This window comes from Thunnus albacares, chromosome 21 (assembly GCF_914725855.1).
Source record: "Thunnus albacares chromosome 21, fThuAlb1.1, whole genome shotgun sequence".
In the NCBI taxonomy this organism is placed as follows: domain Eukaryota; kingdom Metazoa; phylum Chordata; class Actinopteri; order Scombriformes; family Scombridae; genus Thunnus; species Thunnus albacares.
The window spans coordinates 8,739,581-8,757,104 of NC_058126.1; the positions used below are offsets into that span (position 1 = coordinate 8,739,581).

Sequence of the window (17,524 nt, forward strand, 5' to 3'; positions counted from 1 at the left end):
GAAATTGCTTAGTTCAGCTTTAAGCATAAAACCTTAAGCTCACAAATAAATCCCACATTGGTACTCTTTCTGTAGGACAATGGCTGGTTTATTAACCTGTCAAACAAGCAGGCACACACACAGACACACACCTAAATGCGAACCCAGATACAGCCCTTGGGCCCCTGCCAGCGCCTTGGCTTTCTGCTGCCCATCTCTACCTGACCACGACTGATTATGCTTGGCTCTCCTTCCATTCACGTAGAAGGTGATTGGATCTCGTGGTTATGAGATGCAATATTGGTGTCAAAATTGAATAGCATGGATGGCCGTCAGAGAGGTGTGACTCCATGTGGGACTTGACGCAGGGAAGCATGGAGACATGTTCTCTTGTTTGACAGGGGTAACCTTAATAACCCCTCGACAACCCACTGTAAAAAGACAGCTTATAGAAGTTGTCAGTCGAGGGGGGACAGACTGCACGCTTTTATAGCAGGATTGTTACTGTCTAGAAGTCTCTATTGGTTTCTTAATCTTTTTTTTCAGGTTCTTTCCTTTCCTTTATTGCTCCCTTGAAAAAAGTCACAACTGTAATTGAGAGAAAAATTAGGAAGTGTTCACTCGGTTACCTTCATCTTCATCTTCATTTAGTTACCTTTCAGAAAGAACTACCTCAGGGAAATAAAAATGTATGCTCTATGCTCTGCTGGTTTCCTGTAAAAACCATTAAATTTGAAAACCATAGCACCTTATACTTTCTATTTGTGGTTTAAAAAAATCATAACAGTTGCTTTTCTATAATTAAGTTTGTCACAAACTATCAGTTGTATTAAGATATCTGTGATCCTTTTCTGCTGCGCCTAATATCCAGCAGAAGATTCAAAAACTGGCACAGTTTTGATGGAAATCTGACCAATTGCCTCCGGCTGTACAAAGATCTTTTACCAAAGTTTGCGAGAACACTTGAACCCATCGATGAGTCTCGAGTGAGACTTCATGACACCAATACCAATTAGAGCGAGAGCAGACATTTACTCAAGTGATGTTCAAACAGCATGTCTGCCCCATAAAGTCCCCATTACTCTCATATCTTGTCTTTTTTCAGACCCATTCAGCTCAATGACCAGAGCTCATATTTTCACAGCCTCAGCTGATGACGTGTTTTTCATTAAGCTAAGTGGATTCTTTAAATCCCAAGGTTGATATTTCAAAATCTTTAATGGGTTACAATTGCTTACTATCAGTGGCCTGTGTTCTCATACAGAAAGTTGTGCTGCTAACCTGGAGTTAGTATCCGCTACATGTTGAGAGGCAGTCTTTATCAGCGTGGTAGATGAGACAGGATATATCTCGTCAAATGTCAGTTTGAGTACATTCTAAGTTTTATATTGAGCTGGCGGTATGCTAAAAGCATTTATCTTTGCACCCTCACATCTGAGGAATGACAGTCACTTACATGTACATATAGACATAGATTGCATCTTGACAACATTTTGCTTTTTACAGATTTTCTATCACATTAAGAATTTAGTATGGTTCATCGAGGTCTGTGCTGAAAAATGTCAAGAACTACAACACACAATATGCTTGTACAGTAGTTATCTTTTGAGAGATGTGTACTGTACCAGTCAAAAGTTTGGGCACACTTTCTTATTCAAGGGAGTGGGAAGGTGTGTCCAAACTTTTGACTGGTACTGTATATATTTTTCAAATATTTCTGTGTGTATTGTACTGGCCAAGTTAGCATATTTAAAGCTGCACTTTTAAAAAAAGATATAACAATCTTCCTGTTACAGTAGCTTAGGGAAGCTAATGTTAGCATCTTTAGATCTTCTCTACTTGTGCTACTTTTATATGCTACTGTTTTAGCATTTGCCTTTTTTTTTTACTATTCTCCTGAAATAGCCATTTGTAGCCACAGAGGCTGCTGTTTAGCAAAAGTTGCATAGCCTTGTTTGTCAAAATTGGGGGTGACATGAATCCACAGTCTTAAAAAGTAGGATATAATGAAATCATGTCAAATACATTAAAGGGGAATTGAGTATTTCTGAGTGGGCTTCACAAAATTAGCTTGCAGTGAGGCTAATCTACTGACTGGCGTTACATTTCACAGGTGCTCTACAGATTGTGACCGCCTTCTGTACTGACTGGCTGTGAACCAGGCCATACTGTTTGTGTTAACTGTTAGTTTTTAACATATTGTCAATACCATGTGTCTTACATAATACACTAGGGGGGTGAGGCACTAGCTTTTAGCTGTCCAGGATTGAGTGTTGTGGGATGAGCGTTGTGCCTCTGTCTTTGCAAGTTACTAATTAGTCCCATTTGCAGCACACGCCTGGGCCATAGCAGAGGATGACTTTGACAAAGTGCCTGTGCTGAAATACACTCTAAGCTCCACACTGCAATACTGCACTAGCGATTAAGTGGCAGAGGGCTAATGGTCAGGGGGGAGGAGGATGCGCGTGACCTGGTGTTAGGTGGGTAGCATCCTGGCTCTCTTTCGTCTAACAAGTCTCTTTACGCTGGTTTATAATCCCAAATTGAATCTACAAGGTGCCCTTGGGAAAAAGTACTTAATCCTGAATAGCTCCAATAACTTCCAAGCAATGCATAATGTCGGTAAAATACGTAAGTTGCTGCGCCTAAAGTTTCTCAGTTAAGACAGCATTTTGCAATATATATTGATTGATAGCCTGTAGTTTAGTTTGAAGGTGAAGCTGAAATGCTGTTAAGGACTGCGTTCTAATTGATAGCAGGCTCAAGGAGGTTTGAACAGCTGCCTCCAGCTTCATACACCTTGGCGGTACGGCAAGTCCTTTACAGACAATTATCCGTGCACATTAACACCGCTAAGCATGCGTGCATGCATACTCACAAACCTCAATGTCTGGAATAACAAGAGGAGAATTTAGTTAGTAAATGCCAGGTGCCTGAATGAGAGGATTAATTACATTCTGAAGGGGGTATTTAAGACGTGACACAGCTTGCCTCTCAAAATGACACAAGTATGACATCTGAATATGACAGATACTCAGGTGATAGTGTGCTGGACGGACTGAGCTTTGTCTCTTCTTGCTCGTTTGATCATGATGCCTGAGAATCTAATTAAACTGAAAACACTCAAATGAAGAAAAAGGCCAGGTCCAATCCTTGTGTACTCTTTCGCTGTTCTGGCTCATCACATGTGAAATTTCAATGCTGAGGTCAGGAGGAGAATGGTTTGCTGTGATCAGCCTGTGATTAAGATATTAGCATAGCTGTTTCTCATCCCCCGTGTGCTTTTCTTTACCCTCTTCTTTAAAAAGTGTGTGTCGTTGTGGCGCCGTGCAAGATTCTTGTTGTGGTGACTGCACTAAATCGAGAACATTACAGCTGAAGGCTAGATATAAATCTGGCTGCCTCCTGCTGTTCAGACAGGTAATATAGAGAGGGCTGTGCAATTTTTAAATTCTAATCACAAACGACAAACAAACACTTGGATGTGCGCACAGACGAACACACTTCCTTTCAGCTTAACATTATAAATGAATGGATCCTATGCTCTACAATATGTTTGACATAATGATATATTTCTGCAACACATGGGTCCTTTGTACTGTAGCATCATGTGGCCTTTTCACAATAGTGACCCATGATTAGAGCATGATGCTTGAATGTCACTCAATTATAAACTACCTGGGCTGGAGGTTTTATTCCCTGTTTGTATGGCCTGTTTTTGTGTTATGGGATCTATTCCTTGTAAGTGGACTGCCTGAGGCTTCAGCAAATCACATACTGCTCCCTTCATGTTTAAGTGTTCATCACCTTCATCAGTACCTCTCATAGCTGCATGGAGAGCCAGAGGGTTCCTCCAAAGTCTGCACTTTTATTTCCTCTTCCCAAGACAAATGTCAAGTATCTGGGCTTTAGCAGGGAGCATGGCCCACCCGTCTGCCGCCAGTGGTGTGGAGACAGCTAGATAAATGCACGGCTACAATGCGTCTGGCTTGCACCGGAGGCAAGGAGTCACGGCACAATACGAGGCCGTGCTGTGATAGCGACAGAAGGATTTTAATCATCGCCTCTCCCCAGGAATGACACCAGCGCCGCACAGGGTAACAGAGATAGAGAGTGAGGGGGCTGGCACCCAGCAGACAAACAACAGCCTCGCAACACCGCCGTGTGGATTAGCAGTGTCGCTCAGTGAGAAGTATGTGTGCGTCTGGCCAGGCGGGAGGAGAAACATGTCTCTGTTTTTTTTTGTTTTTTTTTTAGCGTGCTGGAATCAGGATTCATGGCATCATTAACCACAGCCAATATCTCTCAGGCTCCAAACATACCAAGCTGATATTAAATTAGTATATCAATTGTGTATGAAGCCTATCTGTGGTTTAGTGAGAGCATTCATTTGTCTCACTGAGTCTGTCCTCCCAAGAAAAACAACACAATAGGTTGTAATGTCAGTCACCAACCTATAGTTACGTTTGATTGATAGACACCATCTAGCAGTAGTAATTACGACCCCCCTCTTCAGATGACGTCTATTTAAGCTGACAAATTTACATATTTGGAGGTGGTGGGTTGGGTGGCTGGTTATCCTAACTTGCAAAAAGTGGACTTAGTGGACTTTGCTGCAGGAGACTGCTGTTCGCTTCCAATTTCCAACCCATTTTCTAAAAACCGTAACTACAATTGCCGAGGTGTTTACTGTTGCCATGATGATAAAGGCTGCTTATCTTTATCTTTATCTTCTTTTCAAGTGATCATTTTAACACAAACCATGATCTTTCCGTAACCCTAACCGAGTGGTTTTTGTGCATAAACCTTATCAGACCTTAACCACAGCATAGTCACATCATAAAACGTAATTATTTTTAACAGTAATTTGGCAAATGATGATGTCCTGCTGATAGGGGCGCTTAATTAGAAAATGCTCCTTTGGGCATGGTCAAACGACCTATGTGGTCGTTTAATTTGGAGGACTTATTGGTCTCACTGCTGGCTGCACAATCCTAACATCTTTTTCTAGTTTATTTCACCTTTCAGGAGCCATACATTGCAGCTGTTATTATAATCCAACCATTATCCAGCTTCCTCCTAAGCTTTACTTCTCTGGAATGTTTAAAGATACCTCTTTCAAGTCTAGACATGCATGCTTTGTCCCTATGGTGATGTTGTATGGAGTACAAAACAGAAAAAGTTTTGTTCTGTTTGTGTCTAGCTAGTATTAAGGGAGCCTTGCCGGATTGAAGGCTTGAAGTAACCTTTCTGATGCAACTCAGTAAACAGGGTTCACAGGTGTCACTGCAGCAGGCACCAGAGTAGTGGTGGTGCTCTTTAATTGGCTACAAGGTTACACTGTGGAAGAAGCAACAGAGAACTGATGAATGGATGGATGGAGGAGGGATGCAAGGGATAAACAGAGCAGATGGGTGAATATCCACAGCACAGAGATAGATGACTAAATTCTAAGCATAAAAGCATTAGGCTCAAAAAAAAAAAAAAAGAAAGAAAAAAGAAAAAAAGAAACAGATGACATGTTTTGACTTTGTCGTTGAGGCTTAACTGAAGCGGAGAAAGGCAGCCGTGTTTTCCCCCAGTGCTGTATGACAACGTCCCACTGTTCATTATTTGATGCAGGGCTGAAATGGCATGTTTTGTAGAGCAACAGCAAAAGAGTATTGCTTTATTGACCACCATCATCCCCACTGTAAGCCCACTGGCAGGGACTTTGGAGAAAAGAAGTGGACAGCTCACTATAATTTAGCTAACTGAGCCATTTAGTTAGAGCAGCCAATAACAGTATTCAGCTGGAGGGACTATAATGACATTAATAAAGGATGGCAGAGAGAGAAAATTAAACACTTAATGGAATTGTTTATTGCAAGTACAGCTGGGATTGATGGTCAAAAGGCATCTTCATTTTTCTCTTGAAGTCTTATGATCCACTTTTCTTAATTTGTTTGTCCTTCCTCCCTTGTTCCTGAATTGAGGTTAATTTCAAATTCTTTGTGTCTGTGAGAGAGAGAGTGTGTGTGCTTGTTACGTATATTCTTGTGAGAGCCAGACACCAGACTGTAGAATTCTTGTTCAGGTTAAATCATGAAAAAAAATGTGGTTCGTTGCAGTGATTCAGATTGTGGTTTCATTATAGGGAGGAAATACTGTCTAAACATTTTAGCCACTAAAAATAAAGCGAGGATGCTTTCAAAAATAATGTCATGAATACTTTTTATTTCTCTGTTAAATTCATACAAATTGCAGTAAACAAACAAATAAGTATTCGTTAACCAATTCACCAATTCTTCTTGGTGCACTTGCACACGTTTTTTCAAGGTGTTTGGCAGACAGGTTATTCCTGCATATTGGAGAACTTGCCACAGTTCTTCTGTGGATTTAGGCATCTCAGTTGCTTCTGTCTTCTCAAGTAATCCCAGATGATGTTGAGATCAGGGCTCTGTGGCGGCCAGACCATCTGTTACAGGACTCCTTGCTCTTCTTGTTGTTGAAGATAGTTCTGATTGATGTAATGTATCTTCTCATTGTCAAAACTAAATGTAAAACAATATATATAAAACAATCTCAAACTTTATATGGCATGGGGAAAAAAAGCAAAATGTTCATACTCAAGAATGTCTAGTTCAAACAAAAAAGTTGAACTACAGTTACAGAACTTATTTTACTATTATGTGTCCCTTGGTTGTCATCAAGTAAGTGAGTTATTTGATCCCTATCTAAGCAAAGATTGGAAACACATTGAAAAAATGTTATTAAGCCTGAACATTGATTTGAAATGTCTATACTTTATTAAAACATTTGCAAAGGAAATCATGCAGCCAATTGAAGCTTCTTTTAATATCTTAAAATCATGTACAAAGATCCTTGGAATTAACACAGCTACCTCAATAAATGGACCGCTATGGCAAAACCCAAATGTAACAGTAAACAACAAAGTAATAAACTGGATTAAATGGAAAGATGATGTAATCACAAAGCTCAATCACATATTTTCAAATAACTGTTTTAAAACCTTAAATGAAAGAATAAAAAATAAAAAACAAAAACAAACTAAACATTGACACACACAAAGTAGAAAATATACTTTTACACCACAACTTGCTCAATAAAAATATAATTATTTATTTATTTGTTTTTAAAAAAATATTCAATTAAAGCACCTACAATTAATTTAAGACTTGTGCAATGAAATGGATTAGGGATCTCCACAAAAAAGAAGATATTTCCTGGAATTATATATGGAAAAACACAAGGCAGCCCTTCCACTGAACAAAAAACAAACTAAGGCAATTTAAAATACTAAATAGATTATATTACACCCCGTCACAGCTATACAAAATGGGCATAAGGGATGACAGTAAATGTACAAAATGTGGTGCTGCTGAAGGAAATCTGCTCCATCTGTTGTGGGACTGCAATAAAATGAAAGATCTTTGGTTTGGCATAACAAAGCAAGCAATGATCCACACTAATATAGCCATTCCACTCACACCACAATCATGTATACTGGGAGATTTGCATAACTTCAGCGTAGTATCTTCAAAGAACAAAAAGATCTTTTTATCGCTATGTATGGTCACACAGAAGAATAATTGGATTGTTTTAAATACGCCAACTCAGAAAGAATGGATCACCAAAGCAATAGAAATTAATAGAAAAGGTAGCTTTCAGACTGAATATGTTGAAATACAGGCGATAGTGGAAAACCACTTAATGTCACTATGAAAATCATCATTTATCTTATTTTTGTCTTTTTTTAATTGATAATTGTTGTCCACTTTTTCTGTCAGTGCTGCTCTACAGTATTAACATCACGCATGTTACCTGAGCTGTAAGATGTAAATGAGAATTGAGAATTGATAGTAATAATGTTTATGACTGATATTGTTTGAGGAGTGGGTGAAAGGGTTAATTCAGTTGGGGTTAGGGTTAACTCAATGGATCCATGCACCATACTCCTACAGGGGCCATTTTCACACGCAGGGTGGAAAGCTTGAACACCGTCAAGTAAAGCCTTCATGAGAATGGCAAGATGGTCGAAAAACTTCACTTTCCTTTGACCAAATTGATAAATAGGCAGATGATTTTGTCAGGATCCCCAAAAGGATTTAAAAAAACAAGGATATAGCGACTGTATTGATGCACCGGAAACACTGTAATGTTAGGCAAGCAAATGTGAAGTTTGCAATTAACATGAACGTCAATATTAGCGCTATTATAATTGTCAGATGACAAATCAATCCACTGGCTTGCAAATGTTATAAAGTAATTAACATTATGGTTCCATGATCAACCTACATCAATGTATAAATGCATCACTGCTAACTTAACCTTTCACTGTTTTGTTTGTTGTTCAATGAATGAACATTATTCTAGTTTTTCTGATAGGTTTCACATTGCAAGGTCATATTAAATGACACAGTCTGGAAGCAAGTGACATACCACAAACAGTTTTCTGTTGATTTCAGTCAAAGTTGAGGGTAGCAGTACCACCACTGTCAGGCCAAAGGCATACATAAACCTAGTATACATAAAAATGAGCCTCCCTACAGGGTCCAGGTAATGAGTGAAGTTAACAATAAGAAGAGGCTCTTGTTTTGTTCAAAAAGGGCGAACTTACAGTTGTTTCATTATCCAGATCAGAGGACAAGTGACAAGCATTGTCAAGTGATACATAAGCATTCAAATGAATTACATCACTGCATCCAAATAAAGTCTTGTATGTATTAGTGCCAAGAGCCAGACCTGCAAACTTCAGAGTTCACTTGTCAATGTATTTCTAAATATTTTCTCTTCAGCTTGTTCTGTTGTTCCAGTACTGTTGTACTGGATGTGAATTTTCAAGTAGAATGAACTGAATCTTATCACTTATCGGTTTATTCTTCTTCTTATTATTATTATTATTATTTTTTTATAAATATATATGGTCTCTTGAAAATTCAGATCATGTTCAACTGTTTTTAGATAGGTTTTCCCTCAGAGAATCATAGCAGCAATATGAATTTGACATTTTCCTAGAAGGTTGGACAAAAAAAAGTTATTCGATAAATCCTGATGCTTAGTCAAAACTGCTCCTGTTGTAATCAAGCTAACAAGTCTATATTGTGACACACCTCTGTGAATACACCAGTGATAGAAGAAAAGTTTTAAAATAGATCACCTATGGCACACACCACCGCTGGACCCCTCTCTCAGAGCTTCTTGACAGCTCAGCTAACTACTTTCCTGTGAGAAACCCTGTTATTTGTTTTCTCATGACAACATACTGTCATATCTGTAGGGATATGTGCAATATTTCATATAATGTTGACAATTACCTCAAGTTTTCTGCATGGCCTGAATATTAAAATGAAGGTTAGGCCACTGTGTTTAACAATTTATGTCACTGTTTTTCCAGGTTGAATTATTAAGTGCAGCTAAAAGGATTCAGCAAACCAGTTGTAGCTGCAAAGCTGGTTTTGGGCACTGCTCATATCTTATTGGCCTCCTTTACACTCTCGCCCATTACAGGAAATTAGGATGTAAGTCAGTCCCCAAAACAAAAAGTACAACACCAACCAGACACATGATAACCAAAAGATATCAAATTATGGCATTGGACCTCTTTTGGAAAATATGAAGAAAGAAACTGGAAGCAACTGCCAGATGGCGAGACTTTTGCAAACAAAAAGAGAACATGTGGAATATGTGCCCACTGAATTTGATGACTTCCCATATGGATCTGCTCTCACCCACCAAACTCTAAGCACCTCTGTCCTCTTTGGCAATGTTCCCTCTCTCCTTCTTCCCCCTCAGCCATGCAGCTACTCCACTGTATGGCCCAAAGAGCTTTCTGATGTCTATGAAGGACTCAAGCTTTCCCATGATTTAGCTCTGCGACTTGAGGAGGAAACAAGACACCAGAGCACCTGTAAAGTGTGGCATGAAGTACGATCTGAACGCATAACTGGATCAAATTTCAAACGGGTCTGCTCCAGGCGCTCAAGCTTTGAGTGTCTTGCCTCTGCACTACGCAAACAGAAGTCCATCCAGACAAAGGGAATGAAAAGAGGAGTCGAGCTGGAGCCGGTGGCAGCAATGTTGTACTCGGAAGTCACAGGTCATTGGGTTTTCCCCTGTGGGTTTGTGCTGAATCCAAATAACCCCCATCTAGGATGCACACCTAACAGGAGAGTCACAGACCTGAATGCAGACCCCTGCCATAGCCTTCTGGAAATCAAATGCCCCAACAATGACAGCTACAGAGTTGCCCATACCTAATTAGAAGGGAGGATGGCTGCTATTCCCTCAAGCATGGCCATGAATATCACCATCAGATCCTGGGGCAAAAGGGGTTGACAGGGGCAGAATGGTGTGATTTGTTTATCATGTGCAAGGATGATTTCCATCTTGAGAGAGTGCACTTTGACACTATCTTGTGGGAGGACATGAAAACTATCCTATAAATTCTTTTTTGAGTATTTCCTCCCTACTCTTGGCCAGTAGGTGATTCATAAAAAGCCAAAGTAATTGCTGTCAGGGCAAACTTCAAGTAACTAGCGTTGTCAAATGACTTCATTGCATCCCAGTAAAATCTTGAAAGTGTAATTAGTGCCAGGAGCCAAACTTGCAAAACTCAAAGTTCAGTTCAGTCAATATTTTTTTGCTCTGGGTGTTCTATCAGTTTTTAAATAGAATAAGTTGAGTCTCAAGGAATTTAATTCTACAAAACTGTAAATCAAAATGAATTTAGATTTGTGAATGACCTGTTCAAATCTGTCATTTCCTTGTCAACATAAACATCCCACAGGACTATGACAGATTAAAATAAATAAAACTTCACTTTTTAAATCATCTACTGTGTCATTAAGTCTCTTTTAGGCACCTATTGAGCTTCATAATTACAAGAAACTCTATTTAATCATCAACATGGTTTGTGCAAAGGGATCCATAAGCTCAAGTGTATTTCTGGTTTGCTATTGCCAAATATTGCACTTTGAGATATCACATCAGTGGATATCTAATTAGTACAGTGTAATGGAAACAAGAGATACTCTGAGTTTTGAAATTATTTGACCAAAATTATGACTGAATTCCCCCTTTTTTTTCCACAGGTCAAGGCTTGCAATAATAGTGTGATACAAATCACAAACATATTTTGAGATGGATTTGCAATTTTTATTAAATTCATAAATGATTTGTAATTTATTTCTTAGTACTTTTTGCTCTATCATTCAAAGTACAATTCAATTCAATTGATTACAAATAACCCACAGGGGGAAAAAAACACAAACAAATGGAAAAACAAACATCACAGATCTGACTTCAAACATGTTTCTTTGGCTCTCTTTAATACAGGCTCGACACGAATAATTTCACGACTAACTGCCAGCAGCTCTTACATTTCAATCAGACTTTTAAAAGCTTGGCATTTGACTATACATGACAATTTGTGGAATGTGTGCTGTGTCTATGTTTTCCCTTGGTCTTGTAATTTCATGGCTTAAAAGAGTGGCCCTTGAAAATTAGTCGGCATGGCACACACATACCATAACTGGTTAACGGTCCCCTAGAGCGACAGAGTAAGAACTCCATCAAAAATATAGTATTGCTTGATCCTCCTTATGGCTCTCTCTACATGAATTCTCAATCTGGCAATTTTTTGAGTAGTTGTAACTTCCTCCCTGGTGAACTGCCTCCTCTCACTGAGAAATGGTGGTTTAACAAGGGACACATTGATGGGTGACAGCAGATCACTAACGAGGAAACCCTTATCGGTCATTACCTCATCCTCCTCTTCAAGCACTGACAAGATACCAGACTGTTTAGTTATTTCCTTGTCAGACATTGAGCCCTCATACAGACTGCTCACAAATGTAATATCTGCAGATGGGCTCACACCATTCAACTCCTTTAAGGCTGTGGACCCCTTGTAGTTTGATTAGGTCTCAGAATTTACTACCTTAGAGCTCTCAATGTAGATCTCAGTACAGTCCAAAATAACCCTCATTTTTGGATGGGTGTCCTTAACGCACTGTTACATCATTTCATTTATAGCTGTTCTGTGGAGCCACACAGGCAATGAACCAAACATGAAAAGCAAATAATTTGCCCAAATTGTTATTACTCTAATAACTGTAGACTGTGAGACATGAAAACGCTCTCCCAGTGATTCCTCAAATGCCCCCTCTCTTAAAAAGCAGAGGAAGATAAAAAACTGATCAAATAAGCACATGCTCTATGCCTTAAAGCCCACCCGGGTCATCTCCTGTATAGCCTGGTCCTGCTTCACCAATTTCTGTGTCTGACTCCACCTCAGTATGCGCTCTGCAGTGGGCTGCAGGGACAGAAGACTGCTCTTAGCGTATTGTAGTCCTGGAAAAGAAAATAATAATCTTTGGTACACAGATGCAAGAGACTTTTTTCCATCAGTATCAAGTCGAATTGAAGTCAATCATAGACGTACTGAGGTACCACTGTGAGGTTATGAAATAAATATGAGGTTATTATTCAATAAGCGTTACTTTAGGCCAAACTGTGCCTCTTTTGAATTTAAGCTCTTGGATTTAGATTACCATTGTTTTGGGTGGGGTGCACACTTTCAGTTTCAGTTTAGCACAGCACCCTGAGAGGACCCCTTTTTGGTATTTTATTTGTATTGTTCACCTGAAATCCAGCGTACAAGGTCGAAAGCTTAACACTCTGGAATCATTGCAGACAAAAGCGAGACGCCTTAAGCAAGTTGTTCTCCTGAGTAAGCCGGGCAATCTCCTGTCATGCTGCCTCCAGCTCCTTTTCCAAAGGCACAGGGAACTGCACATGTCGTGGTCAGGATGGGGTTCATGCTCAACATCTTGCTCCGGACTATAGGAGAAAATTGAAGCATCAGAAAACATCAACTCCAAATATATGTGAACCCTAGCATCTCTGGTGAAAAGCAATCTACTTAACAGGCTATCTAAGCTTGTCAGTTGCTTCTATGGGATCTTCATCCTGAGGTGTCTGTCCTTCAGCAGGCTCATCACTATGTATATAAACAATCCCTCATTAATCCTCATAGTACTTAAAATAAACCAGTTAAACAGGCCTATTTACTAATATGTGCTGACATGTAATTATGCATTTACTTACCACACTCTCGTAATAGATCTCCTTGCACAAGTGTTTTTGGTCCACAGAAAGAGATGGAGGGCACTTGACACATGTCTTACCAGCCTCTTCATGCCACACAAAACACTCACTGATAATTGTGTTGGATGTAATCTGTATGGACATTACACAGAGTTAAAGTGAGCATAATGTCACATAATGTTACTGACTTAACCAGAACATTTCTGAGGTTTGGTGAAAAGACAGCAAGACAGTTAAAATTACGTTGAAAGCTACATCCAGTGCGTTTTACTTCCAGACTTAAATAAATGTGTCAAAGGAAAATGGCTGCTGTGTGAATATGGTGCATGGCAACAGTATATTCTATGGTTACATCATCAAGCACTAAGTGTACAGAACACACACACATCTTCATTGTACATAGTATACTCATCACAAATGGATTTTCTTTTATACAATCGTATTTTTGGACAGTACTGAGAAAATTATGTCCCATCAACATGAGTCTTATATTGTTGCAACTATGGCATTTTTCTCTATTCACTTTTTTTTTGCTGTTTGTTGAAAACCTTTGAAGAATTTTAGGTTTGTTGCTGAAGTCCGGACCATGTACAACTTTATTTTTATCCTAAAAAAGTGTCCTAGAACATGTGTTGTACCTACCAAATGATGGTTGATTGATGTCTGGGTAGCTCAACATTTCCTGAAAATACAAACAGATAGACAAATAAACAATATATAGTATGTTATTCTTTGCTAAGACATGAGGTAACCTGATACATATTGCTTTGAAAAGTCAAACTTAAGACTTGATTTTTGGCCACTTGGGGGCAACACAACAAGCTGTAAATACTATATTGACATTTTATCACCCTTTGAAGTATGTTAGCAAACAGTCCAACAATTACACTTCTTTTAGCTCTGTTTTGTGATAATTCGTTCTAGTTTCTCACTATGAGCAACACCTTTAACATTACATGTAGTGTTTGACACATTATTATTATAAACATATTGATTCATGCAGCTTTAAGTAAAAAAAAAAAATCATCTATAAATCTACTCCTGCTTTTTCAAATCAGCCAGTGAAATCTGCAGATATTCTCGGTTATTCTGCCTGTGAAAACAACACAGTCTTTGTCAAGGACAGCGCCGATTGATAATTCTATAGGACATGTAAAGAGCAAATCCATGCAGTGTTCTTTTCTTCCTCATGAGAGTGGACCTATTAAAGTAAAGAGGTTTTATGGATTTATCATTCACGTCCTGTTCTTATTTCTATACTTATAAGACTGCATGTCATGACCCCTGTCAGACTGCATGTACTATACATGTGTGATGGACTTTGGTTTCATGCTCTACCGAGTGTAAGCAAAAAAAGAGGACATAGACCTGGGACAAGACCAAGAGTAAGTGAAAAAAACTGATTTAGTGGTGTAGTGTAGTGTGTTCTTTGATAGGTTCGTTGTGAAAAACCATATTGTTGAAATGAGGTGTCTTATATAATGATCTTATATAATGATGTGTTTGCGATATGTACCATTATTCTGACTTGGGAGGAAAGCATCAGACTATCTCAGACAGCCAGTCGCTGTAAGATATGTATTTTGTTACCTATAAGAAGTGACTTGATTTTCAGTTAGAAGAAAGAGTGGTTAATCTCTCCTGACCTCTCTAACTAGGTACATCTGTCTCCGAAATGTAATGTACATCATATTTCTTAAGTACATCATTGCTTCAAACTCATCAAACGCTTTGTGTGTTTTATTCCTTAGTGTTTATAGGTACTTTCCACCTCAGACCTCAATTACATGTCAAATTTCTGTGTAATTTAAAGGATTATGAGAAATTCTTCAGGTGCCAACTCGAAGCAAGAGCCCCCCTTTGATCTGCTTATTCAGGCTGCGAATGCGATAAAGCAACTAAAAATGATTCATTTATTCAGGAACTGTGTGCTGTAGCTTTGTGGGGTTCTTAATGAGTAATCTTCCATGTTCTGTAAGAATCTTTAATAAGTGCCATTTAATGAATGAAACACATTGTGTGCTAAGTCATTAACTTTGAAAGCAACAGTGATTGCTTTTGAAGGATTAGGACACTTTTCTTTGCATTTAAATGTGTGTCGTTAATTTTTCTGGAATTATCATCTTTGTAGTCAAGAGATGAAGTTGAGATTACAAAAATGTCATTAATGAAAAGATTTCTCTACAAGCTATTTAGTATTTCATGCATGTGTACCACAACTTGGCTTAATACTTGCTGTTTCATACAGCAAGGTGCAAACAGACAACTACAGACAAATGCCAGTCATTTGATGCCAGCGTTGACACATCTCTGATTGTTTCTGATACAGATCGATTATGACAGGGGGATAGACAGATAATGCCTTCACTGGCGGCTAAAATGTCCCCTTGCATGTGCTCAGTTTTCTGACAGCGTCTTAACATTAACCTCATCATATGTCAGACTACAAAACTATTTGGAGTGACAGCACATTTTAGGACACAGATAAGTCACAATTCATTGCTGTTGTGTTAGAAAGGCACTGGTCAATATGGACAGTCATGTATTCTTGTAATTGCTACTGGAAGGGTCGATGTGGACAGTTTTTTTTTTTTTTTTTTATCTAGTCAGAATTCATATTTTTTAGGTCACCCATTTAGACATGAATATAGCCTCCCAGTCCTTGAATGGTCTACTTGCCAACTTGCTAGTTAAATAATTTTAGGGCATGACATGTTATTTTGTTGAAATAGATGTGTTTTAATCACTTTTTGTTTAGTACTGGTGAAGCTTTTTTGATGCTTGTGTGTTCTCAGAAACAACACTTGCAGTTAGCTGGAGGCATTTAGCTCTGTGGTGAGTATGTTTTGAACACAATCCATCATCTTGAAGGAAGATGATCAAAAAACTAGCCAAATACAGTTGAAAACAACAGGAACACAATGTATTTATGAAACATATTTTCTGCCTGTCACCCACAGTAAAGTGATTCCCAACAAGGGGTATACCCAAGAGGGTACTACTGTAGTTGCCTGGGCATACATGGAAAAAGTGTAGAGTTGAAAATTTTGATTTAAAAAAAAAAAGTCAGCTGTTACATCTGACAACATGTAGTGTTATGACAGTGAAAGACAAGTTAGCAAGTTAGCAAAAATAATAGCAAAAAAAGTAATAGGTAACTGTTAGGTAAAAGTAATGGACAAATGTTTGCTGTAGATAGCTTAAAGTAGCGTAATACATAAATTGTTAAAACAGACAACTAATTTTAATGGATAAACTAGGTAAATAATTAGCTAAAAGTAATGGATATGATTGAAAAAAGGTAGCTTAAGTAGCCTAATAGAAAACCTGTTAAAATAGATAGCTAATACTAATGGATAAACTGTTAAAATAGTTAGCTAAAAGCAATGGATACTTAACTGAAAGTATTGGATAAATGGTTTAAATATCTAATCATAGGATAAATGATTGAAATGTCCAACCTCAGCCACTCCAAGTGGTGGTACAACAAAAATTGACCATACTGTGTGTATGAAAACATTATCATAGGCTGTATAATTATTGTTAAATAACATGCAGTTTAATATCAATTGAACACATCTGGAACATTACAGGCTGACAGCGCTAATGAAGGGGTACTTTGACTTCATCTGACAAGGCTGTGGAGGTACATCTGACAAAATTTTTCTCCCTCTCTGCCTCTCTCTTGTCAGGTGTCATTAGGACAGCCCTACCCAACATGGACCGGGAGACGAGGGACCAGTACGTGCTCGTCATCCAGGCCAAAGACATGGTCGGCCAGATGGGCGGTCTCTCCGGCACCACCTCCGTCACTGTCACACTTACCGATGTCAACGACAACCCGCCGCGGTTCACTCACAGTAAGATTCCTCTCCTGATTGTCCCCACCGGGTCGATTAAGCTTGTCATGTACAGTACATGCCATGTTTTCAACAGCTACTCGGCAATCAGAATAAAACCACCAGCTCCTTGCCTAATTTGCGGTATTTTTTTGTTCCAGCTGAAAGGGGCTTTAAAGTGCTATTATTTCTGAAAAACCTCTTGGACTCAGAGAACCAAAGGAGGGCATACTTTGTAGTGTATGCAGTGAATGCAGTGGTACAAAAAGGCTGGGCTGTTATTCCACTGAAAGGAAATCATTGGAAAATATTAATCTGCTATATTATCTGCAACAACATTGTAAAATGATTTTTCCCATAATGTCTGATAGACTAAAGTTTAACAGAAAGTACAAAACCTTAGAAGTAAACGCTCTAATTAAATCCACATCATTAAACTTCATCTTAACAGTTTTCTGAGGTTATGTTAACTGCATTCCTAACCCCATTCGCTCGTTGTCTTTTTAACTTCCCCCCATTTGTATTTTCAGCAAACATTTGGACTTTTGCGACCAAATTTTAAAAAACAGCCTTCCTGCAAGGTGTGCACCTCCTTG

The 17,524-nt window shown here is 38.6% G+C and overlaps 1 protein-coding gene across 1 annotated transcript in view; it reads left to right on the forward strand.

Annotated features, from left to right (window-relative positions):
* The window catches only part of LOC122972953 (cadherin-7-like), a 112,655-nt gene that overhangs the window by 57,692 nt on the left and 37,439 nt on the right, over positions 1-17,524 (forward strand). Inside the window, exon 5 of the mRNA XM_044340385.1 lies at positions 16,782-16,949. Coding sequence (XP_044196320.1) covers positions 16,782-16,949 — 168 coding nt within the window. The remainder of the gene's footprint in view (positions 1-16,781; positions 16,950-17,524) is intronic.